The 24,889-nt window shown below is 50.6% G+C and overlaps 1 protein-coding gene across 4 annotated transcripts in view; it reads right to left on the reverse strand.

Annotated features, from left to right (window-relative positions):
- The window catches only part of INSR (insulin receptor), a 127,650-nt gene extending 105,785 nt beyond the window's left edge, over nucleotides 1-21,865 (reverse strand). For 2 of the 4 annotated variants that reach the window (XM_082732800.1, XM_082732799.1), the window contains exons 1-2: nucleotides 21,190-21,820; nucleotides 2,342-2,893 (exon numbers count right to left, since the gene is read on the reverse strand). In XM_082732800.1, the coding sequence (XP_082588926.1) occupies nucleotides 2,342-2,893; nucleotides 21,190-21,289 (652 nt within the window). In that variant the 5' untranslated portion in view covers nucleotides 21,290-21,820. Of the gene's footprint in view, nucleotides 1-2,341; nucleotides 2,894-21,189 lie in introns of all 4 variants that reach the window. The other 2 variants (XM_082732801.1, XM_082732802.1) reach the window with 2 other exon arrangements.
- Between the last annotated feature and the right edge of the window lie 3,024 nt (nucleotides 21,866-24,889).

Below are 24,889 nucleotides of genomic sequence, written 5' to 3' on the forward strand. Positions count from 1 at the left end.
AGTGCCCCCCTCGTAGCCGTGTGTGCCGTCCTAACACAGATCCTACACATCCTCTTCTTCCCTCCCCATCATAAATGCCAACCATCACCAAAGCCACTGCTCCCAGTTCATTCCCCCTTACCTGCCACCCACCCAGCCTCAGAAACTGTGTTCTCCAAAATTCCTAACCCACAAGTAATGTTCTACTTCTGCGGACACTTTGCCCCAACTTTGTGATTTAGTTCCCATGCGTCCCTGACCTACCAGCGTCCCCAAGATTGCTCCACAATATAATAATCATTGTACCCTCTCCTATCCTCAAACAAGGAGGCTCTCTTTCCCTTCAGGGCCCCTTCCCAGGGCTCCAGTGGCTTCTCATGGACAATCCTGTGGCTTCTAATCAGGACTCACCTTGTATGGCTTCCTAATACTTCTGGGCCTAGGCGAGAAGACCCTCCTTTCTCCTCTCCCTTGTACCTTTTGTGATACAACCCTTAGGCCCTCCCCCCCACTGCCACACACACACACACACACACACACACACACACACTTTTACACACCTCGATCTCATGCTCACTAATTCTTTCCAGGGAAATTCCTGATGTCTGAAGGAGTCAAAACAATAAAAAAGTAACAGGGGTGTGTTTGGAACATTCCTTCCTGGTTATAAAAACATTATTAAAACTATAGTGATTAGAACAGTAGCAGGCCTGGTACAGGAACATACTGATGGATATCCAGAAACAGATCCCAAATCAAAGACAAAGAAGTAAATTTCTTCAATCAACAGCAGTGAGACACCAACAAGTTATGGGCAGGGGCGGGGGGGGGGGGGGGGGACATCCCTTTGAATCATGAATACAGATTCCAAATGTCCCGAATGGATTTTTTTTATGTTAATTAAAATTTAAAAAGGGAATTTGGGGGGAAAAAACATTTTATAGATGGAAAAGAACTTTCTAGGGGCAAATAATACATTATATATTAATTTTAAAAAAAGAAAAGAACTTTCTAAACATAAAGTAACATGAGAGGCGCAAAAAGATCCCACTCCAGACTCCATCAACATCTGAAGCTTCTCTGGCAATGGCAACCCAGAGTATTTTCACCACAGAACAAAAATGTCTGAAAACACATTTGGCAAAAGGGTTAACAACCTCCATCTATGAAAACCGCACACAGACTAGTATTTCGAAAACTATTGAAGTACTAAGAGATAAATGGACAAAGGATATGAACAGGAAGAGAAAAGCCCAAATGATAAACAAACATGTTTGAAAAGGCTCAACCCCGATAGCAATCAAAGACATCCACATACAAACAGTAACACCACCTCGGCTCCTCCCTGCAGTCAATTATGAAAGATGTTTCAAACAACACTCAAAGCCGGCCAAGGTGTTCCCTTCTCAGCCAGTGCTAGGAGGAGCGCCCATCCGTACAACATTTCCGGAAAGTCATTTGGCAACTGGCAGTAAGAGCCTTTGGCCCAGAAATTTCAGTTCTGGAAAAGCCAAGGCCCAAAGAAACAAATGCTCCATAAAGCTCTGAACCCAGGGGCGCCTGGGTGGCTCAGTGGTTAAGCCGCTGCCTTCGGCTCGGGTCATGATCTCAGGGTCCTGGGATCGAGTCCCGCGTTGGGCTCTCTGCTCAGCAGGGAGCCTGCTTCCTCCTCTCTCTCTCTCTCTCTGCCTGCCTCTCTGCCTACTTGTCATTTCTCTCTGTCAAATAAATAAATAAATAAAATCTTAAAAAAAAAAAAAAGTTATAAAAAAAGCTCTGAACCCAAAATGTCCATCCTTCTCTTCAGAATAACTGGAAATCGTCTAAATGCCCAAAGACAAGGAAAGGTAAGTAAATGAAGACACAACAGATTCACGAGAAGGAAGTACCCCCATTAATTGTGGACTAAGAGCTGCTGTCGTGCTTCCTTCCTTGACCCATTTCTTTTCCCAAACGTCTACCCTGAGCAATCTTACATCTATTATCAGATAAGAGATAAACTTTCTTTTGCCCCACAACAAAGTTGCACTCGTCCGTCCGCCTCTAGCCCCCTCAAGCAAGAGGAACATTCAACTGTCTAGCACAGGAGCTGGCAAAACCTGGCCCACAACTTGGCTTGTCAATAAAGTTTTATTGAGACACAGCCATGCCCACGTGTTTCTGTGTTGCCCATGGCTGCTTTCCTGCTACAATGGCCCCGCTGAGGGGTTGTGAGGAGACCACACAGCCTGCAAAATCAAAAGTATTTACTACCAGAGCCTCTACAGAAACAGTGTGCCCCCAGATCTAGGGAATGCCTCCAGCTTCTTGCCAACAAATGAGGTGTGAGAAGCAGCTGAGAGCCCCGCGTACCCCAGCATACCTTTCTGGCAGTGGCTGTGTGTCCAACACCGCTCGACAAACTGCCCGTTGATGACAGTGGCAGGGCAGCTGGTCTTGCCCTTCGCCGTGCCCGGACAAATGTCCCCACACTCCTCGTTGTCGTCTTTGTTCAGCACAATGTAATTATCCTCCACAGAATCCAGGATGCGCGACCAGTCAATGGTGGCCAGGTAGCACAGCTCGTTATTTTTCTCAATGCGGACGGAGCCCCGGGTAATGTTCATCAAGCTATAGAGGCCGAGTTCCTTCAGGTGAACCATCTCGAAGATGACCAGTGCGTAGTTGAAGAAGAGGCGCGAGCCCCGGATGACCGTGAGGTTGGGGAACAGGTCCTTCAGGCTCTCCAGCCCATAGACCCGGAAGAGCAGCAAGTAATCAGTGATCATGATGAGTTTGGGGAAACTGAGGTCTCGGAAATCCTCGGGCCTCGTTTTGAACATCAACAGTATCTGCAAATGTCCTTCAATGACCGAGCAGTTGGCCAGCTCGTGCAACCTCGTGAGGTTGTTCCGGATATCCATGCCGGGGCACACTAGAAGTAAAAACAAGCCAAAAGCAAGACAGGTGAGCAAACACGCCATGGGTAGGCTCTAAGAGTTAGCGCAGGGCCAGCTTCAAAGGTGTGCAACCTGAGTCGTGGGACGGACTCAGGAGGGCCCTCCCCTTGGCTCGATGCTCCTCCATCCGTTTTGAAATCCTGGATCATTTCTGGGCAAGGGGCCCCATGTCTTCACTCTGCACTGGGTTCCCGCTAATTCGACAGTGACCCCTGAGGATGTTTTCTCTCTAGTGTCTGTGCCAAAGTCGTCACCTTCTGGAAACTCCTTTGGCAGTCCTGGTGAGCCGCCTGAGAACCACTGCATCAAATATGACGCAGTAGAGACGCTAGGACTGCACGGGATTGAGTAAGGCGGCAGGTGCAGAAGGGAAAGGGGAGCCGTCCCCGGTGAGTCAACATCAGAGATCTGCAGGAGACGGTTTTAGGAGGATAAAGGGGCCCACATCCAAACGGGGCAAGGAGAGCTGAATTGGTTTTGTCGATTCTCCTGCCTCAAGGACTCTCCTTCCCAACCTGCCTTCCTCGTTCCCTGTTAACTGATCTCCCCTGCCCAAACACCCTGCGTCGTCATCTCCCGAAGGTGGTCCTTCCTGGGCTCTGGAATCCTCCCTGGCTCCCCAGGACCCTGGCTCTTCTCCCTCCCAGGCCTCGGGGCTCCCCCCTTGCTCACTCCCCTGTGCCACGCTGAAGAGGCTGCCCACCACTCCCACACCTCCAGGGCTCCGTGCCTTCCCCTTCACGACATGACCTATGAGAAGCAGGGCATGGAGTAACAGGCGCACAAGCGGGGCCCTGCACATAGTAGGTGCTCATTTAATACCAGCTATCTCGCTGTTAGCTATTTCTCTCAAACATACCACGATCCTCTCGGGGTTCTGTGCCTTCACTTCCCTAGCTCCAGTGTGAGGGTAAAAACTACTCCAGTCGGCCACTGGAGCTCAAAAGCAGCCCGAGTACAATATGTGAATAAGTGGATGTGGCTGTGTTCCAATAAAACTTTATTTACAAAAAAAAAAAAACTTTATTTACAAGAACAGGTGGAGGCCTAGAGTTTTGTTCCTGGGGCTGTAGCTTGGTGACCCTTGCCCTAGCCCTGTGCTGTCCAACAGAACTTGCAGGATTGATACCAATGTATCCATGTCCCCAGGGGTCCACTGGGGAGGCCACCAGCCATCTGTGGCTCTAAGGCAGTTCAAACGTGGCAAATAAGACGGAGGAACTGAATCCTGAATTTAATTTTACTTTAGTTCATTGAACTGGAAATAAACCCATGTAGCTAGTGGGTTTACAGTGGAAACAGACCCATGTCCACTGTACTAGACAGGGTAGCCCGAGCTCTGTTGGCTCTCAAAGCCCCTTTATACCTCAGTGGCCTGTTTGTAAATCCAGCCCATCACCTTCAAGATCCAGTTCAAATACCACCTCCTCCAGGCACCCTTCTCTGATTTCCTTCCCCTACCCATACCTATTGGAAGCTCTTCCTTCTCCTTGTGCCCCTTAAACATGAGTTAATATCCATCGGAACCAAATGCTTGAGACAGCTTCTCCTTGCCCCCCCCAACACACACACACGTCCCTCAGCACCTGGAATGTAAGGCTCAGGACACCATCTCTACTTATTATATTCTAAGACACGAAACCTTCCCCCAGTATCACTGAGGCAAACAGATTATCCTAAAGAAGAGTAGAAAATCCCCTTAACCCCTGAAACAGATAATGCATTATATGATAATTAAGAAAAATGGGGGGGGGGGGGAAATCCTCTTAAAAATCTACCCTGAGAACAACTCACAAAAGAAGCACAAATTAGGGGGGGGAAAAAAAACGGGAAAGCAAACAATTGGGGGAATAAAGCTGCAATGTTCCTTAGTCACGTTCTTTGCAGACTAGGCTAAATCAAGGGAAAATACACGTACACACTCATCTACTCATGAGGAGTTGGGATGAGGACACAGGTCCGAGCCCCACATGCTCACACCACCCAAGTCCCACCTACAGCTCCCAGCCGCAGTCCTGTCCAAACATCAACATACAGAGGTCGCCCCAAGTATGGGGTCACTGACGCCTCCCACAAGTCCCCACCCAACCAGTGGTAGGCAGGGATGCCAGATCTGACAAATAAAAATGCAGGATGCCCAGTTAAATTTCAATTTCAGGTAAGCAGCAAGTATTTCTTTAGGATAACTATATCCCCTGCCACGTTCAGAGCACACTTCTCCTTAGAAATTGTTGTTTACAAGGAAATCCAAATTTAGCCAGGTGCCCTGTCTTTTCTCTGGCAATGCATGGCTTAGGTTTCAAACCTGAACGTCATCCTACATTTCAAGTGTGCACACTAAAATTTTACCATGCAGGAGCAAAAAAAAAAAAAAAAAAACACCTGCCCGCCATCCTCCCCAGGCTGCAGCAGGACCAAAACCGGAGATGAACGTTCATTCAACTGTTGAACACCAGGGAAATGCAAATCCAAGCCACAGAGAGAAACCCCTTCATTCCCACAAGGATGGCTAAAATCAGAGATGGACAATAACAAGTGCTGGCAGGGATGTACAGCAAACTGGAACCCTGCCCCCCACCCCATCTGTTCTCTCTCTCTCTCTCTCTCTCTCTCTCTCCAATAAACAAAACCTTAAAAAAAAAATAAGCTCATCTGATTTTGAAACTTGACCAAAAAAGATTTTCTCTCACTCCTCCTCTGCCCCTCCACTTCTCTTTTAAAAAGTTCATTCACATTATACTATAGTCTACAAAGTGTGCAACAGCATTGCAGCTAATATATATATATATATATATATATATATATCTCCCTTCAAATTAAAAAATAGTGCACTAATGACCACCTGAGCTTTTGGGGAGTCATAATCATTGATCATCAATCACCAAACCAATATAATGAAAAAGCCTGAAATACTGTGAGAATTACTGAAAGTGACACAGAGACACAAGTGAGCAAATGCTTTGGAAAAAATGGCACAGACAGACTTGCTCGGGGCAGGCTTGCCACAAAGCTTCAACTTGTAAAAAGCACACTCTCTGCAAAGCACGACCACGGGCAGTACAAAAAAATGACATATGCATGTACACATATGTCAACTAATAGCCAAAATGTCATTAATAGCCGAAAAGTGAAAACAGCCCCAATGTCCCTCAACCGATGTATAGATCAGTAAGATACGGCACATCCACACCATGACATATGACTCAGCCATAAGAAGGAATAAAGCAACATGATATGAGCAACATAGATGTAGCCTGAAAATTTGATGCTCAGTGAGAAGAAGCCCGTCACAAAAGATCACACGTGCTATGATTCCATTTACATGGACGCAAATCTACAGAGACAGAAAGTAGGTTAGTGGGTCCAAGGGGCTGAAGAGGAGGGAATGAGGAGGGATGGCTAATGGAGATGGGGTTTCTCTCTGCAGTATGAGAAAGTTCTAAAAGTGACTACAGTCGAAGGCTGCACAACTCGGTGAATTTAGTAAGAGCCAATGAATTGTATGTAAACCCTAAATAGGTGAACTGGGGGGTGCCTAGGTGGCTCAGTGGGTTAAAGCCTCTGCCTAAGGCTCAGGTCATGATCCTGGGGTCCTGGGATTGAGCCCCGCATTGGGCTCTCCACTCAGCAGGGAGCCTGCTTCCCCCCTCTCTCTGTCTCCACCTCTCTGCCTACCTGTGATCTCTGTCAAATAAATAAATAAAATCTTTTAAAAAAAAAAATAGGTGAACTGTACGATACTGAATCACAGCTCAATAAAGCTGTTCTTAAAAAAGAAATTAAACAACTATAATAGTAGGGAACAATAAACTGCTTTTTTTCAAGTCTCCAGTGAATCTCACTGAACTCATTAAAGCTGTGGGTGTCCCTATTAGTCTAAACAACAGAGCGATTTACTGTTGGGACAGAAAATATCCCGAGGAGGTTAGAAATGGTGCCGGAAATCAATGTAGGGCCTTCTGTGGGCTTTTAATGCCTCTGGGTGGAAACTGAAGAATGTTTCAGGTTCCTCCAAAGTAGTATATCGCTAAGCACCCCTACATCCTGGGACAGAAGGAGAACGGGGACCAGGGGCATTGGGGGAGCCAGCAACAGCTCCCACAGTAGCCCCCTGCTATCTGTAGGTTCGGTTACCCGCAGTCAACTGCAGTCAGAAAATATTACATGGAAATTCCTGAAACAGACAATTCCCAAGTTCTGAATTGCCCGCCATTCTGAGGAGTGTGATGAAATCTCACGCCATCCTATTGTGCCCGGTACGTGAATCATCCCTCTGTCCAGCCCACCTGCGCTGGGTGCGCTCCTACACGGCCGCTAGTCACATCACATAGGTGCGTGCATCTAGGAAATAAATACAGCACCTGTGGGGCTCAAGACTATCGTGGTTTTATGCAGCCACTGGGGGTCTTGGAACATATCCTCTGAGGCAAAGGGGGGCTACTGTGTTCTCTGAGCACTTACTATGTAAAGTCCCTGGCCCACCTACTCCCTGGCTCACTGAATTCTAAAAATAATGCCCAGAGGAGGTCCATTTTCACACCCATTTGTGTGACCAGCCAATCAAGATTCCTGCAGGCTGAGTTTTAAGTGGTGGTGGGAGGTTTGCAACCTTACAATTACATGCAGTCCACGCATGTAACTCTGTTACAGTTACCATAACATAGTGACTCTGTTACAGTTACCATAACATAGTGACTCTGTTACAGTTTTACCATCTTTGTTCCTTCAAAAACATGCCTAATGAAGCAGGTGCAAGTGACATCAATCAGGAAACAGTGTAACAGTTTGCCTGACATGACAACCCAGAGAAAGCTTGTTAAAGATCATTTCTTTTGTTCCCTCCTTCAGCAAACAATCTGAGGAGGACCTGCTCTGTGCCCATCATTGTTCCAGGGACGGAAGTGCCATAGGGAACAGGACAGACCCAGATTCCTGGATCTCTCTGACTAGTTAGTTGCTATCAACTGCCTAAGTCAACTTAAAATATAACCAAGAGGAAGCCTTCAAGGAGAACTTCAGGGGCTAAAAGAGATCATAGAAACGAGCTATTTGACTTGGTCTGGGGCAATGAAGGAGGGCTTCCTGAAGGAGGTGGCACTAGGATTAACACCTACGCAAATAGTGCATTAAGAATTATTGAGTTCTGCCTAATTTGTTGGAAGGTCAAGGGCAACAGCAAACTACAGCTCAATGCTGTGGGTGACCAGGCTGTGTAGGATCTAGAGCATCCAACATAAATATAATATAAACCATGTATGGCATTTTAAATTTTCTCTAAAAAGATAAAAAGAAACAGATGAAATTAGGGGCACCTGGGTGGCTCAGTTGGTTAAGGGTCTGCATTCAGCTCAGGTCACGATCTCAGGGTCCTGAGATCAAGCCCTGCACCTGCCTCCCTGCTCAGCAAGGAGCCTGTTTCTCCCTCTGCCCCTCCCCCTGCTCGTGCTCTTTCTCTCTCAAATAAATAAATAAAATCTTTTTTAAAATTAAATTTAAAAATTAGTTAATTAATTAATTAAATAAAGGAGTGCCTGGGTGGCTCAGTAGGTTAAGCCTCTGCCTTCAGCTCAGGTCATAATCTCAGGGTCCTGGGATCTCAGGGTCCGGGGATCGAGCCCCCCCTTCAGGCCCTCTGCTCAGCAGGGAGGCTACTTCCCCTTCTCTCTCCGCCTGCTGCTCTGCCTACTTGTGATCTCTGTCAAATAAATAAATAAAATTTTTTTTTAAAAAAAGAAAAGAAAAAAAGAGGGACACCTGGGTGGCTCAGTCAGTTGGGCGTCTGCCTTCAGCTCAGGTCACAATCCCAGGGTCCTAGGATTGAGCTCTGTATCAGTCTCCTTGCTCAGCTGGGAGACCACTTCTCTGACTGCCTGCCACTCCCCCTGCTTTATTCTCTCTCTCTCTCTCTCTCTCTCTCTGACAAATAAAGAAATAAAATCTTTAAATTTAAAAAAAAGATGAAATTAAATATATTTAAATTAACACAAAGTATCCAAAAATTTTACTTCAACATGTAAGCAATACTTAAGAAATTATGAAGGAGTAATCCTTCATCCTACTCTGCAGGATTTTTTCCCCACAGGAAGCTTCCAAAATGCCATGCAGCCCGTCTCAATTCAGATGCCAAATCTGCGGCAGAAATACAAGATCTGCACACGCAGCTTTCATACAACGTAGCACTGAAAATGCAGGCGCATTTTTCCAACTTGTTCCAAATGTACTAAAGGGTTTTCCAGCAACAGAATCAAATACTGACTTTTTAAATATTTAAATGACCTAAAGTAAAATAAAAGTAAAGACTGGCCACGGCTTCAAGAGCCCCACATGGGACCTCTCCCTCGGAGCGACTCTTTCTTTCGGATGGTGCTGGTCTAGAACTTCCTGCCGCCTGGAGGGATGTGACAATGTTCCAGGCAAGATGACTTAACACGAGAGCCACCCTGGAAAGTGTCCCTTCTCCCTAGTTGTCTCTCCACCGTGATAGCAGGCAAGAAGTGTGGAGAGGCAGGAAAGGGGGTACCTAGAAGGTTCTAAGAGTGCTTTCCAATGCTGAGATTTAGACATTCTGCATTTGATCGTGAATGTACTCCACATTCTTGAAATGCTCCCGGGTGACCTAGTCTGGGGCCACGTGTTCTCTGCATTCTTACCAGTCTTAACACCCCGAAATTCAGGAGGCCTGTGCCAACGAGCCTTGGGTTTAGGTGTCTGGCCACCACCCATGCCAGTTCCGGGCCGTGCTAGAAACCCAGGAGATCTGGCTTTCTCCCCCAGCACCTGCCAGCCGTGGTCATCCTGAGCCACGGACCTGTGCCACCCCTTCGAGCTCTGCCTCCGTTTCATCGCTGCGAATGACGGCAGCAGCATGACGAAGAAGCCACGAAGAGCTGATGAGAACTGGAATCTGGCCGCATCCACGTGTCAGTGCTCTGCCCCGAGCTGGCGAAACCAGTTCCTAGACGTGTCACCTTCGGAAACGAGAACTGGGCCACACCGCAGTATAAGACTTCCTGAAGATTCTCCACCCACCTGAAAGACTGACTCTCAAAACTGGCTTTCCCCACAGGATAAACGGGGGAGCTGGAGGGGGTGGCAGGGAGAATCCAGACCTCAGGATTCTAATGCAGGTTCCAGGACCGGCAAGTCAGCTACAAGGAAATCGCTGCTTTATTCACTCAGCCAACATCTGCTGGGGGTCCTGGTGCACAAGGCACCATGCTGGGCACGGGGGCTATCAAGATAGATGAGGCTGAAGGCTTACAGCTCGTAGAAACACCGAAATAACTGCCCAGCTGCTATCAGAGTGTGCTGAGGCAATGTTCTGCACAGACCAGAGAGGTCTGACAGCCCCAGGTGCGAATCTCAGCTTTGCTGACTGGCAGCTGTGTGACTTCAGGTGAGTGACTTAACCTCTCTGGGCTTCCATCTTCCTGGCCCCACTGGGTAGGAAGGCAGGTGCACAGAAGTCAAAGGAGGCAGGAGTAACAGGCAGCCAAATAAATATCACCGAGAAGCCAGCTCAGACAAGGTCTGAGGAACTTCAAGAGGTTTGCAGGAGCTATCCCAACTGCATGGGGGTGAAGGGTGAGGGATGGAATCACCAAGGCTCGGGGGCAATGCTATAAACAGAGATGCCTCTGGACCCCGAGTTCTCTGGAAGTCTGCTGCAGGTAAGTTCACACATGCAACTCAGGGAGGTTTATGGTGGCCCAGAGGTCAGGTTGAGGGGGGAGGCGGGGAGCTAAAGCACTGGGAGGCTTCTCCTGCAAATTCCTGGTAAAAATCTCAGTGAGAGAGGAAGCAGCCCACAGAGAGGAGACCTGAGGAAGGTGGTTCCTTTTTTTTTTTTTTTTTTTTTTTAGATTTTATTTATTTACTTGACACAGAGAGAGAGCATGCACAGGCAGGGGGGACGGCAGGCAGAGGGAGAGGGACAGGGAGAAGCAGGTTCCCCGCAGAGCAGGGAGCCCAAAATAGGGCTCGATCCCAGGACCCTGGAATCATGACCTGAGCTGAAGGCAGAGGCTTAACCCACTGAGCCACCCAGATGCTCCCCAGGAAAGTAGTTCTTGAGCCCAATCAAAGGAGAAGATAGGAGGGTCCCTCTACCACCACAGGGGTCAGGGGCCCCAATGTGGGTGCCTGGGGCCTCAGATACTCGGGCACAGAGGAAGCGGGTAACAACAATGGACCATCATCACACACAGAGGACGGAGAAGAAAACCATGTAAGCAGAGCACCAGCCCTGATGGGACATTCGCCATCCAGGCCATCATCCTTCTGGAAACTTCTCACAGTCCTGGAGGATGCGCCAACGGGATCTCCTGAACAGACCAAGAGCCAAGAAGGCTCTGTGGGAGATGTGAAAGCCAAAGAAAGACCCGGGAAAGCTAGAACTGAAATCCCTGCGGGTTCTCCCTCCCCAGGGGAAGGGAGAGGCCTAAGCTGCGATGTCCACAAGGCAGGAACATCAAAAGGCCGGGGGAGACCTGCGAATTCCTCAGACCAGGGAAGATAAACTCTCAAAAACAGGCTTTCCCAGGGTCACCGCAGAAAGCCACATCAGTCACCGCATGTGCATCGGGCTCCCCCGGAAACTGCTGGACACAGAGGGCTGGCAAATGCCCTGAGGGGCTGGGGGTGCGCAAGCCGGGGACACAGACAAAACACTGCGCATGTGTTGCCCAGACAGCTTTTCTCAAAAAGGAATGCGACGGGAGGCTCAGAGGGAACTGCATCCTCCTTGAGGCCACACAGCAAAGATGAGACAGAGCCAGGACCTGAGCCCCATACACTAGTTTGCTCGGGCTCTCTCTCTAATTACAGTCACATTCCGTGGGGCTGGGGGGTGGGGCCTCAACCCATGAATTTGGGGAAGAGGGACATAATCCAGCCCATCATGCACAGGGCGGAGGACACCAGCACCCGCACCCTTACCCCTCACACAGAGTTCCCCACAGTGTGCTCTGGGCCTGGCCAGCCTCAGAATCATGGACGAGGAGGATGCAGATTCCCGGGCCCAGCTCTAGATGCTAGACCAAATAAATCAATGTATCTGGGAGCCACACCCCAGAATCTGCATGTACACAAGGTTCTCCAAGGGATGCGGTGGGGACTCAAGTCAGACAGACACACCATCTACCCGTCCTGGCCCACCAGGCCCCCCTACCCCACCGGTCTGTCCCCTCTCTTCTGTCCCACCCACTCCACTGAGCACTTTGCCCCAGGGTCAATGCCATCAGATGCCCTCTCTGGAGGCAGTTGCTAGAGAGAACCCCATAAACGTGGTGGGCTGCCCCCAGCAATCTCAAAGAAAGCAGGACCCGCATATGTTTTACATGCCGGTGTCGCCTGCAGCGGGGTTTCAGAGCCGATTCTGACCCTGGTCCTCATCTTAGCTAGCGAGGGCTGCCATAAGAAAATACCATCGAGAATACAAGCTGGTGCAGCCACTCTGGAAAACAGTGTGGAGGCTCCTCAAAAAGTTGAAAATAGAGCTACCGTATAACCCAGCAATTGCACTGCTGGGTATTTACCCCAAAGATACAAATGCAGTGATCCAAAGGGGCACATGCCCTCGAATGTTTATAACAGCAATGTCCACAATAGCCAAACTAGGGAAAGAGCCTAGCTGTCCATCAACAGATGAAGGGATAAAGAAGATGTAGTGTATACACACACACACACACACACACACACACACACACACACACGGAATACTATGCAGCCATCAAAAAAACCAAAATCTGCCATGCGCAACGGGGACTGGAACCAGAGCGTATTACCCTGAGCAAAATAAGTCAATCAGCGAAAGACAATTACCACACGATCTCACTGATATGAGGAATTTGAAAGGCAGGGCGGGGGGTCATGGGAGGAGGGAGGGGAAAAAAATGAAACAAGATGGGACCAGGGAAGTAGACAAACCATAAGAGACTCTTGTCTCAGGAAACTGAGGGCTGCTGGAGGGGAGGGGGGCGGGCGGGAGGGGGTGGCTGGGCGATCGACACCGGGGAAGGTATGCACTGTGGGGAGTGCTGTGAATCGGGTAAGTCTGATGAATCACACACCTGTACCCCTGAAGCAAATAATACGTTATATGTTCATTTAAAAGAAACTCCCACTGACTGAGCAGCGTAAGCCACAGAAATTTATTTCTCACAGCTGGGGTCTGAGATCAAGGTAGCCAGCACGGTCCACTTGTGGGGAGGGCTCTCTTCCTAGCCTTTAGACCAGGGCTCTACCCTCATTTTTACCTCCCCAAAAGCTCCATCTCCAAATACAGGGCTCCCAGGTATGAACTGGCAGGGAGGGGGGCTACAGGATGTTGCTTCTTACTCCAGACAAACATGTATCAAGCCATTCTCCAGCCGACACTTAGAGCATGGTCTGTCTCATTTACCCGTATGGCCAACGCTTCACTAAACGCCTCTCCAGTGGGCAGACCAGTGTCTCTGGGGAGCCACCGAGGTACCCTCAGTCTGTACTGAAAGGGGAGGAGAAGGGGTGGACGATGAAGCTGGAGAGGGAAGAGGGAAGCCTCTGGCCCATGAGGGAGAGGCAGGTTTCGTGGGCAAAAGGGGGAAGAAGGGTGCTTGGAACCAGAAGCACCAGCGAGAAGCCTGAGGCAGGAGGAACAGGGAACCCCGAGGAACAGCAGCCAAGGACCTCAGCTAGCTCGCGTGCCGGGGCAAGGGGTTTAGGGGGCAGCTGCGGAAGGACCCAAGTAGGAAGCAGGAAAATCCCCGTGGCAGCAGAGGACAGAAAGGACTGAACAAGGCACCCTGGCCAAGAAGAAAGGGGGCCTATCGCGGGAGCCGGCACAGGGAGAGAGGAGAGGCCACAGAGACCCTGGGGAATCATGATCCGTGGGACGCAGGACCCAGGGAGGTGGAGGAGGGGAGGGAGAAGTGAGGAGCACCCACTAATGAACGCGGAGAGGACCAAGGGTCTATGCCCACCCCAACACCACCTTCTAGAAGCCTGGGAGCCAGAACATCTAGGCTAATTCCTAATCCCACTCACAGCTTTGCAGTCCTATAGGCATCATACATCAAACCACAGGATCCTAAGAAGTTTCCATGCCCCTTGGGGGTCCTATCTACCTCTTCTCTTCTCTAGAAGGAGACAGGCAGTGCCACAGAAGACGCAGGAAAGAAAACCAAAAGAAGTTTTACAAGACCAAAGGCACTTTGTTAAAAAAAAGAAAAAAGAAAAAAAGTAGCAGGAGCTTTGCTACAATGAAACCACATGTAATTAGGAAGGAACATCTCAGACCTCGTCCCCTTTCTGATCTCCCGCAAGGGAACAGGATACATCTTTGGAAACAGACTGGCAACAAGAAATCATAGAACGGCTGCCGGAAAACAGTGGTAGCTCCCCGCTCTTCACGCCTTTGTGTCCAAGCACTACCTTTTTGCGCACGGTTAGCAAACACAATTTTTGGAAAGTACCTATATTTTCCACATTCCCACAAAGGCATAGGAGAGAAGCAAGAATCTCCTCCTCTCAGGCTGCTGTTCCCGAACACACAACAGAGGCTATCGTACAGACGCGATGTGACACTGTCCCTTCTGGAATGGGAAGAAAAACCCAGATCGGAACTCAAATTTTAATCCTCGTGGAGTCTGCCTTGAATTCCAACAGGAACTCATATCCAGTCTGCAGATGGCAACAAATCCGATCTCTTTCTAAAACACCCAAAGCCACTGGTGAAACGGAACACGGGAGACCGCTTCTTGAAACAAGGGCCGAGGTCTGGTGCCATCTCGTGAACTTTCCAAGACATAACCAAGGATTTCGGCACCGATAAAAAGAGGACCAGGGGGACAGATACGTTTTATGACATGCTACATGGGTCCTGGCAACATTCAAATGCACAAACTTTAGAGCACAGTTACCAAGTATCACCTACAGCCCCTTCTCATCAGCTCTGTCTCTGGAGTCCCCTGGAACACAGGCTTAGCAAACACTGTGCCATCGTCCCTAGGGAAATACAAAGTTAGGTCCAGCAAGCAAGCCTCTGGCCACGATGTTTCTGTCAACTGATTATCCATAACCTTGTTTTCTGTGCATTTCTGTTTAAATACACCTTATTTAATAGACAGTGTCGATTCACTAACTTTGAATCACAGCCAACGGCACCAGGCACTAGAGCTTGGGTCTGAACAAAGCTCACGGACCCATGTGTTTTCTCCATGAGGCACATCACAGCCTTCCTGCATCTACTCTCTACATTTGCACAAAACACCCCATCTACAATGACTGGGCGAGGCCATTTCAAAGAGCACAATCACCCACGAAAAGCACGAAAATGTGGGCAATGGGACAGTATGTCCATCGCCAAAGGAGACACTTGTTTCCATCTCTGAGGCTGGTCTGAATTCACCCTCCGGGAGATCAAACCAGCTGCTCCACCACCCTGACCTCAGAGGGGAACGGTTTGGCGACCCAGATGGTGGGACACTCTACGCATATCCAGGAAGAGCCACCAAAGTGCCCTGAGTACTGCTTTTAGGGCTGCAAATTAATTTTAGCCTCAAGGCGAATTCACAAATAGGGAATCCGTGAGCCATGAGGAACTTACGAGTGCTTAAATACAAAATGTCAAAAGTTAAGAATATTAATTCAGTTGGGGCGCCTGTGTGGCTCAGTAGCAAAGTGACTGACTTTGTCATGGGTCATAATCTCAGGGTCCCGAGATCAAGCCCCGCCTCAGACTCTACGCTCAGCGGGGAGCCTGCTTCTCCCTGTCCCTCTGCCCCCTCTCACGTTCACCTACACATGTTCTCTCTCTAATAAGTAAATATTAAAAAAAAAAAAAAGAAAGAAAGAAAAAAAGAAAAGAATACTGGGGCACCTGGGTGGCTCAGTCAGTTAGGCATCTGCCTTCAGTCCAGGTCATGGTCTGGGGGTCCTGGGATCGAGTCCCACAGTGGGTTCCCTGCTCAGCGGGGAGTCTGCTTCTCCCTCTCTCTCTCTCTGCTGATCCCCCAGCTTGTGTGCTCGCTCTCTCTCTCTCTCTCTCTCAATTTAAAAAAAAATAATAAAAATAAAAAATTTTTAAAAGAATATTAATTCAATTACAAGAATGTTTTAAAGTCGACGGAGAAAACAATGAAGAACAGATCAGGGTTGCCAGGGTTAGGCAGGAGAGAGCTTAACCATCAAGTGGCGTCTAGAGGGAATCTGGCAATGGCACTGTTCCATATCCCAGTTGTGAGGACAGTCCCACAACTCCATGCCTGAGTTAAGATTCATGTAACGGTGCACACGCGCCCACGTACAATTAAGACGCAAACTGAGAGCACTGTCACCTCCCAGGATAGAAATGGAATGATTTTAGGAACAAAGCGTTGTTGCAAGGGACTTTTGGTTTTGTTTTTGTTTTTTCCTGTCCAGATTTTTGTAAAGCTGTTGCCATGAGCATGCATTACTTGGTATTTTAATTAAAAAACCATATATAGGGCCCCGTTATAAAACATAAGCCAATGTATGTATCCTTTTTCTTTTTTTAGAAGATGATTTCGCTATTTTAGAGATCGAGAGCAGGTGTACACAGTTGGCTGGAAGGAGCAGAGGGAGAAGGAAAGAATCTCAAGCTGACTCCCCGTGGAGCAGGGAGCCTGACCAGGGCTCGCTCTTGGCACCCTGAGATCATGGCCTGAGCCCATGAGACCTAGAGTTTGACGCTCAACTGACTGAGCCACCCAGGCGCCCCTAATGTGTGTATCTTAACAGAAATTAACACGGGGGTCTTGAAAGAAAATCTCGTAGCGGACACCACTTCCAAGTTCTAGACACAAAGCCAACAGCGAGGGTGCCTCATTCAACAGCAAGAAGACTGTCCCCATAAATAAATTTTGAGATCACACACACAGCTAACGAGGGAACATCATGGTATTTTCTGGATACCACTTGGACCCATGAATTCAGGGAGCATTAATTTCTTTAATACAGCTTTCTCTGAGGCACCTGGGTGGCTCAGTTGGTTGAATGACTGCCTTTGGCTCAAGTCATGATCCTGGAGTCTCAGGATCGAGTCCCACATCCGGCTTCCTGCTCAGCAGGGAATCTGCTTCTCCCCGGTAATCTCTCTCATCTTATGCTCTCTCTCTCTCAAATAAATAAATAAAATCTTTTTTTTTTTTAATACAGCTTTCTCAGTTAGGGGGAAAACCAGCAGCCCCAAACATTCGTGATGCGGTCTTGACAACAAGACCCCCACAAGACATTAGGCAGGTCATCCTGAGATAAGCAGGAGTTCGTTGTAAATTAGGAGTCCGCAAACTCTCTCTGTGATGGGCCAAAATATAAATATTTTTGTGGGCCATGAGATTGCAACTATTCAACTCTGCCGTTAGGGCACAAAAGCAACCCTAGATGATGCCAATAAAACTTTATTTATAAAACCCGTGTGGGCAGGCAAGAGGGAGCCTATGGGCTGTAGTTTGCTGGCCCCTGTTCTACACGAAGGAGTTTGACTATATGAATTCAAAACTGGGCCGACAGCAGACGGCAGTAGGGACTCTATGAAGACAAGAGCGAACACCTGAACCCAGGAAGGGTGCAGAGAGGGTGAAGAGAGAGCCGGGGGGCTGGGGAACACTCTGTGGGGGACCACGCCTTCCTGGCGTCTGGTGGGGAGGGAGTAGGCAGTGAGCCAAAGGCATGACTTGACCCAGAGAGGTCAGCTGGGGTGAGGGGACCAGAGACACACTCAGAAGGTGAGAGATCACCTTCACTAGAGCCATCGGCAAAGCAAAGCGATGGAGACACTAGCCAGAGAGCTGTGGGCAGTGTGGTGGATGAGAGGCGAGAGGGAGGCTGGGCACAGGAAGGCTGGAGGTGGGTGGTGGGCAGTGGGGTTCAGGGAGTAGTGCGTGTTCATAGGCGGGAAGGGAGAGGCTCTGGGGCAGACGGAGATCCCAGTACAGAGTAGAGAGCAGGGACCCAGGTGGAGAAGTGCCCTAGATGAGGGAAAGGTTATCTCCCTGAATGCAGTCATTCTCAACGAGGGACAGCTGCCAATGGCCAGGGACTGTCATGACCGGAGAGAGGAGATGCTGCAGCATGTTGTTGGGGGGAAGAGACCAGGGATACGGCGCAAAATCTCACAATACACAAGACAGCCCCCCACAGCCAAGACCAGTCTAACCCCAAATGTTACGAACGCTGAAGCGGAGAGCTCCTCCTCTAACCAGATCAAGAACGGAGTCGATAATGGCGTGGGGAGCAGTGGGGGCCCCCGGGAGCTCACCCCCATGACCTCTATGAGTGAGCAGGGCAGGGATGATGGGCAGGGCTCCAGGGGAAACACGTGAGGTTAAGAATAACCTCTGGGAGGTTACGGAGCAGGCAGAAGCCCTGCTCCGGGGGCCCCAAGCATGCAAGAGAACCCACTGGAGAAACATCTGGGGCCACTCTTGAGAAATGAGGGACACCTGAGAGACAAGGGGACTCTGGAAGCAAGGCTCTCACGCCTCAATCGGCTGCCTCGCTGGACTCCCCCAAAGCCCTGTGGGTTTTTAGTTTAATTAATCCCACATTGCCTTCATTCTTTAACTTTGCAATGCCCCTCCCCCCCACCCCTCCACTCCCAGTAATCTCTGGCCACAGTCACCCAGACCCAGGAGCAATTGGGGGGGGGGGGGGGGTCCTGACCAGCTAAGCAGCACAGCAGGGGCTCCATGGGACAGTGGCCATCTCCAAGAAAGTCCTTCACTTCTGAAAAAAACCACACCACCACCCCCTAACCCCCAGGCCAAAATGCCCTGCCGGTTGACATGAGAAATTAATGATCTGTAAAGTTTCTCGAAGTTTCCAAACCTCCGAGGGGCATCACATCTCATTGAGTTGATAGGATTTTGTTAACCATTACCACCGCCAGAGGAAGGGAAGCTTGACCTCAAGAGAGCAAACTTATATTAAAAGAAAGCCATGCTCTAGGGGCGCCTGGGTGGCTCAGTGGGTTAAAGCCTCTGCCTTCAGCTCCAGTCAGGATCCCAGAGTCCTGGGATCGAGTCCCACATGCGCTCTCTGCTCAGCGGGGAGCCTGCTTCCTCCTCTCTCTCTCTCTGCCTGCCTCTCTGCCTACTGGTGATCTCTGACAAATAAATAAATAAATCTTTAAAAAAAAGAAAGAAAGAAAGAAACCCCATGCTCTAAAAAAAAAAAAAAAAAAAAAAGGAAGAAACCAAATGGCCTCACCTGTGAGAAGGAAGCATAAACGCTGCTTTATATGCCTTGAGGATTAACTCAGGTTATATTCAAAACATATGGAAGCACACCCGCCACGAGTCTGCCCGTATTCGTATACAGTGGTTGGGAATTATCTAAGAATAGGAGAGCCGTGGCTTGGAGCACTGGTGAGAGCACAAAGAATATGAACCCACTCAAAAACAAATATTTTAACCAAACACCTTCTACACGCCAGGGACTGCTCTAGGCTCCGAAAATGTCACCATGAATAAAAGAAGCCTAAGCCTCTGGGGCCCCTGGGGGAACTGTATACATGTAAAGAAGTGGTCAATTAATTACCAAAGCTACAAGGAACAGAAGAGCAGGGAACCACACGCACGCACGCACGCACATACATACACAAAACCTAGAAACGATCTAACCTTTGTCTTGGATTTTCTTTTTTTTTTTAAGATTTTATTTATTTATTTGACAGAGAAACAGAGAGAGGGCATGAGAGGGGAGAAGGTCAGAGGGAGAAGTGGACCCCTTGCCGAGAAGGGAACCCAATGGGGGACTTGATCTCGGGACTCCGGGATCAAGACCTGAGCCGAGGGCAACTGCCCAACCAGCTGAGCCACTCAAGCACGCAGTCTTGGATTTTCTTAATGAGAACCCAAGCCAACTGCCACCTTTACTGAGTGCCCACTGTATACCAAGCACTCAGGCCTTGGAACCACTGTGTAACAGAGAGGAGCTCAGCAAACACGGGTTGTCGACTCCAGAGCCCGTGTGTGCTTCCCCAGGGACCTCATTCGCCGGCCCGGAGCTCAGGAGCTGTGGTTCTTTCCCTCCCCGACCCCTTCCTCACCAGGACTGATTTCCTTTTATGGAGAATTCTGAAAAAGTAACCCAACAGATATTTTTAAAGGAGGGCCTCAGACACCAGGAGGAAACTTCAGCCATGTTGTCCTGAAGGGTTCTTCATTTCTTGGCCCGCCCCCAGAACAGACTGCTACCAAGCCCAGGGAGGATGCCGGGGCTGGGGTTTGCCTCCATCCGCTGCCAGCCCAGGGAGGCCCAGGAGGGAAGTCCGTGGGGCTAGGGGCTATGAGAGGCTCAGGTGAGGTTAGAGACCTCCCTGGGTTGACAGGTAAGAGCCCTTCATGAAGTACAGAGCTGGGGGTGGGGAGTTCTGGGGGTTTGGGGGAGACATGGGACATCCAGCAGCAGTCAAGAACCTCACCAGGGCACCATACAGAAACGTTCCAGTTCTCCCTCTGGCACTGACTTTAGGGCAGGTCGAGCTGTCTCCTACCTGAATCTCAGTTTACTCCTCTATGAAATGGGCAAACAGTATCAACCTCTGCAGGCCACGGTGAAGGTGTAGAGAAATAAGCCCATGGCATCTGGTGACACTATAATAATCACAATAAAGACACCCCTACTTCTACTACAACAAACGCCCCGTTGCCAAGGCGCTAGAGTTTGCCTCCGGACATCTGGAAACAACCCCAAAGTGTAAACACGGATCTGAAGTCCCCATAGCCCCGGGCCTAGATCCAGAGAGGGGGGTCAGATTCTACAATTCTCCCTGGGGAGCACCTATGAACAGGGACCTCAAGGGACCCTCAGTCCTGTCACCCTCGACTCTCACTCCAAACCCCGTGTGCCCCTGGCATTTGACTGTCCAAGGCCGCACGGCCCCAGGGACTCCACTTTACAGAGGACCCGAAGAGGACGCGTGTCCCGTCTCCGGAGCGAGGTGGGCTCGGAGAGGACTAGGCACGGGTCCGAGGCGCGCTTGGGAGAGGCACCCGCGGCGGGGCGGGCACTGGGGCAAGGTTCCTCCGGCCCAGGGCCCGCACACGGGGCGCGGAACCGCGAGCCCAGGCGGGCAAAGGCCAAGGTCAGCGGCTTCCCGCCCCGCGCGGGGCCGAAGCTACGGTCCCGGCCACCCGCACCACCACCACCACCCCCCACCCCCACGCACCGAGGAGGGCTCTGGGTCCACGGCGGTGGGCTCCATTTTGGCAAGGGGTCCCCTCCCCACCGCGCGGCTCCCCGCCCACTCCCGGGCCCCCCGACTCACCCTCTCCGGGGTACAGGTGGCCCGCGGCACCCAGCAGCAGCGCGGCCACCGCCACCAGCAGCGGCGCGGTCGCCGCCCCCCGCCCAGCCCCGGCGCCCATGGCTGCAGGAGCGCGGGGTCCCGGCGGATCAGAGCGCGCGGCGCCGGCCCGCGGGGGTCATGCTCCGAGGCGGCCGCCCGAGCGGCGCTGGGGGACGCGCGTCCTTCTGTTCCACGCCGGCGGCCCGCCGGCCGCAGCCCCTCCCGGAAGGGCCCTAGAAACAGCCCCAGCAGGGGCGCGGGGCCTCGGCCTCTACAAATCCGGCGGCGCCGCGGCGGAGGCGGCCCCGACCCCGGACCGCCGCGGCCCGGGCCCCGTCCTGCGATCTCCCGGCTCGGAGCCCTTCGCTACGCCCCGGCCGCCCGGTTATCGGCCCGGAGCGCTCTGGGTCACGATCTGCGCGCGCTGAGACAGACGGACGCGCGGACAGATAGACGCGCGGACGGCCGGGCGGGCACCTGGGCAGGCGAGTGGCGGGCGGGCGGGCGGCGGGAGCGAGGGCTGCTCGGCCCGTAAACAACGCGGCCCGTCAGCTGGGCCCCGTGCGGGTCGCGGGAAAAGGCGGCGCGGATTGGGACTAGGAAGGGACTCGGCGCCCGGGAGAGGCCCGGGAGGGGTGGAGGGAGGACCGCGAGAGGGAGGCGCCGCCCCGCCCCGCCCGCCAGCCTCCCCACCCCGGGCCCCAGCGCTCGAGGGCCCCCGGCGCGCCCTGGCCCAGGGGGCGCCCCGACACCCCGCGACTCGAGTCTCAGAGTTTGGAGGCGCCCCAGATGCCCAACCCATCGAGACGGATCCCTTCTTTAACGTTTTTGCTATTTCATTGCCTTGGACTTGGGGAGGTTCATCTTGATTTTTTTAAATATTTCATTAAAATACTGTTTATCTTGGTCACTGGGTTTTTTGGTACTCCCTTAAATGTGGCGCTCGCGTCACCCTCGTCCCAGTCCTGCCAGCGCGTCTCGTAGTAGACGCGCGGGCGCCCCCGCCCAGCGCCCGGGCCCTGGGGACAGCCACGTGCACGCGCGCCCAGTGCGCTCAGCGTCTCCGTGGCAGGGCTAAGGGAGGGTGCCTTAAGCGCGGCCTGTGGTTCAAGTTGGAGAAAAGGCACCTGGGAGAAGGTGCAGGATCTCGCGGAAGGGCAAACCAGGCCCCACAGAGCCGGGTTACCGCACAGGTGGACACACCCGCTTTCCAATACACCGACCCAGAGTCCGCGTGTGTCTGAATGTCTAGCAAATGTCATTCACGAATGGGGCATGACAGCGGCCAACCCACCTTGAGGGGCGGGAGGGGAAAGGGAAGGAGCCTTAAGACTAGAAAGCCAGAACCGAGTGGAATCGGGCTCCCTCTCCACTCACTTCCTATGCGGTCTTGGACGTGGGACTCATATTCATTCTCTCTCTCTCTCTCTCTCTCTCTCTCTCTCTCTCTCTCTGGGTTAGCCTCCTCTCCGTGATGGTAACCATACCTGCAGGTCACATCTGACAAGGGACAAGAACAATAAAGCATGAGAAAGCACCCAGCACAATTCTAGGCAGAGGGCGCTCATTCTTCCTCCGATCCATTAAACAAATAGTTGTTTGCCAAGCTCAGCCCACTGTTCCTCTAACCCACCAAACCTACTCCTGGCCTCTGGCTCTTCCCTGTCCTGTCCCTCTAGTCTTCGCCCCCACCTCTGTGCTCCAACGCGCCTTCCCAGACCACCCTTTGCAAATGCCTCTCCCATCCCTTTGTCCCCTTCCCTGTTACTGACATCACACCAGCACCTCCTGAAATTCTGTGGGTTTTCTGTGTATCTTCTCCCTTCCCCACTAAGCAGAAATTGTGCGGATCGTTTTCACCGTGTTACACCGAGTGCCTGACCTAGCTGGTGCTTAATAAATATTTGTTGAATGGAAGAATCAACATACAATAAGTAACGAGGATTTACAATGAGCAAAATAAACACGCTAGGTTCCCTTATAGACCTCATAGTGGGGGGGGGGGCATTAATTAAACAAGCCTGGGGGCATAAAGTGGGGTGTGGGTAGGGGGGATAGGGAAGGATCCTCCAAGGAAGTGAGTTTGGGCTGGAATCTGAAGGTGAGGAGGAGTCAGCAGAGGAAGGAATGGGAGGGTTTCAGGTGGGGAGACCAGCATGAGGGGCCCAGTGGATGACAGGCATACCCAGGCACAAAGAGAGAAGGGATGGTGGACTCAGAGTCAGGGCTAGGAGGGGAAGAGCCTTGAATATACCACATTAAGCCCCCTTCCAAACCGCCTTTATCCTAAAAGCAATGGGGAGCCGCTAGAGGGTTTACACAAAAGGGTTCACATAATCTGATTTTCTTTCTGAGAATCTTTCATCCTGTGCCATGAGGCAAGCATGGACCCAGGGATAAACAAAGAGAAGGTAGCTGCAGTCCCGGGGTATCAGGAATTATGGGTACAACAGTGTTATCCTTCCTCCTTGTGCAAACCTGTCCAGAGCCGTGGGCTTCCCTCAGATCCACGGGAGCCCCCAAAAGCCACCACAGTTCCGGGTGGGAAGCACATAAACACGCCGGCCTCTGGAAATCCTTCAGGACACAGGACTTGTGTGTTGACGAAAGGATCATTTCAGTTGTGACTTGGAAAGGAACATCCCGCCACTTCCAGAAACCACTTACTCTTTCTTTTGTAAAACCCCCCCAGCTCCCCACCTCCCAAAAAACAGTCATCTAAAAATTGAAAGTCAACCTCTGCCTTTTAAACATTTTTGGAACAGAAGCAGAAAAACCAGGCTTTGGCACTTTCAAATAATTGATTCGGGCAATAACCATCTGCTAATGTCAAAACTGATGGTTGGGGGGGGGGGCGCCTGGGTGGCTCAGTCAGTTAACCGTCTGCCTTCGCTTCAGGTCATGATCCCAGGGTCCTGGGATTGAACCCTGAACCAGGCTCCTTGCTCAGCAGGGAGTCTGCTTCTCCCTCTCCTACCCCCGCCCCCGCTGCTTGTGCTCACTCTCTTTCTAATAAATTAATAAAAAATCTTTAAAAAAAAAAAGGAAACACATACTAAATGAAATATATAGGGATAAAGGGGCAGAATGTCTGCAACTGACTTTCAAACCATTTCGAAAAAACAGACAAAGAAGGAGAGAACAAAGCAGATGTGATAAATTTTGACAAAATTTGTAAATCTGGTGAAGAGTGTGGACATAGAGATTTGCTGTACTTTGCATGGAGTCTAGTATCATCTCAAAATCAAGAGTTTTAAATTTTGAAAAACTATTTTGGCTGGCCGGTTAGTTGGTAGAGTATGTGACTCTTGATCTCAGGGTTGTGAGTTCAAGCCCCATGTTGGATGTGGAACCTACTTTAAAAAAACAAAAAACCGTTTGGGGCTTTTTTATTTCACTTTGTTTTTGTTAGCCTGGCTTTGGTTTGACATTTAAATACATTGTACTCGGAACTGTATGATCTCAAGAGAAAGAAAGCTTGGTTCATTGTTCATGAGTATAGACAACGAACACTTTTCCTGCCCATGAAATGGCGCTTGGGGAGACCTTACCCTCAACCTGCTGGGGGCCTTCTCTTAGCAGGTCCTTCTCGTGCAATCATCTTCAATCTAGCTGTTTTCCATTTCACTGAAGCAGGAAAATAAATGTAAATCCAGACTCCTATGTTGTCATGGAAACC

The sequence above is a fragment of the Mustela nivalis genome, assembly GCF_964662115.1.
Source record: "Mustela nivalis genome assembly, chromosome: 1".
NCBI lineage: Eukaryota > Metazoa > Chordata > Mammalia > Carnivora > Mustelidae > Mustela > Mustela nivalis.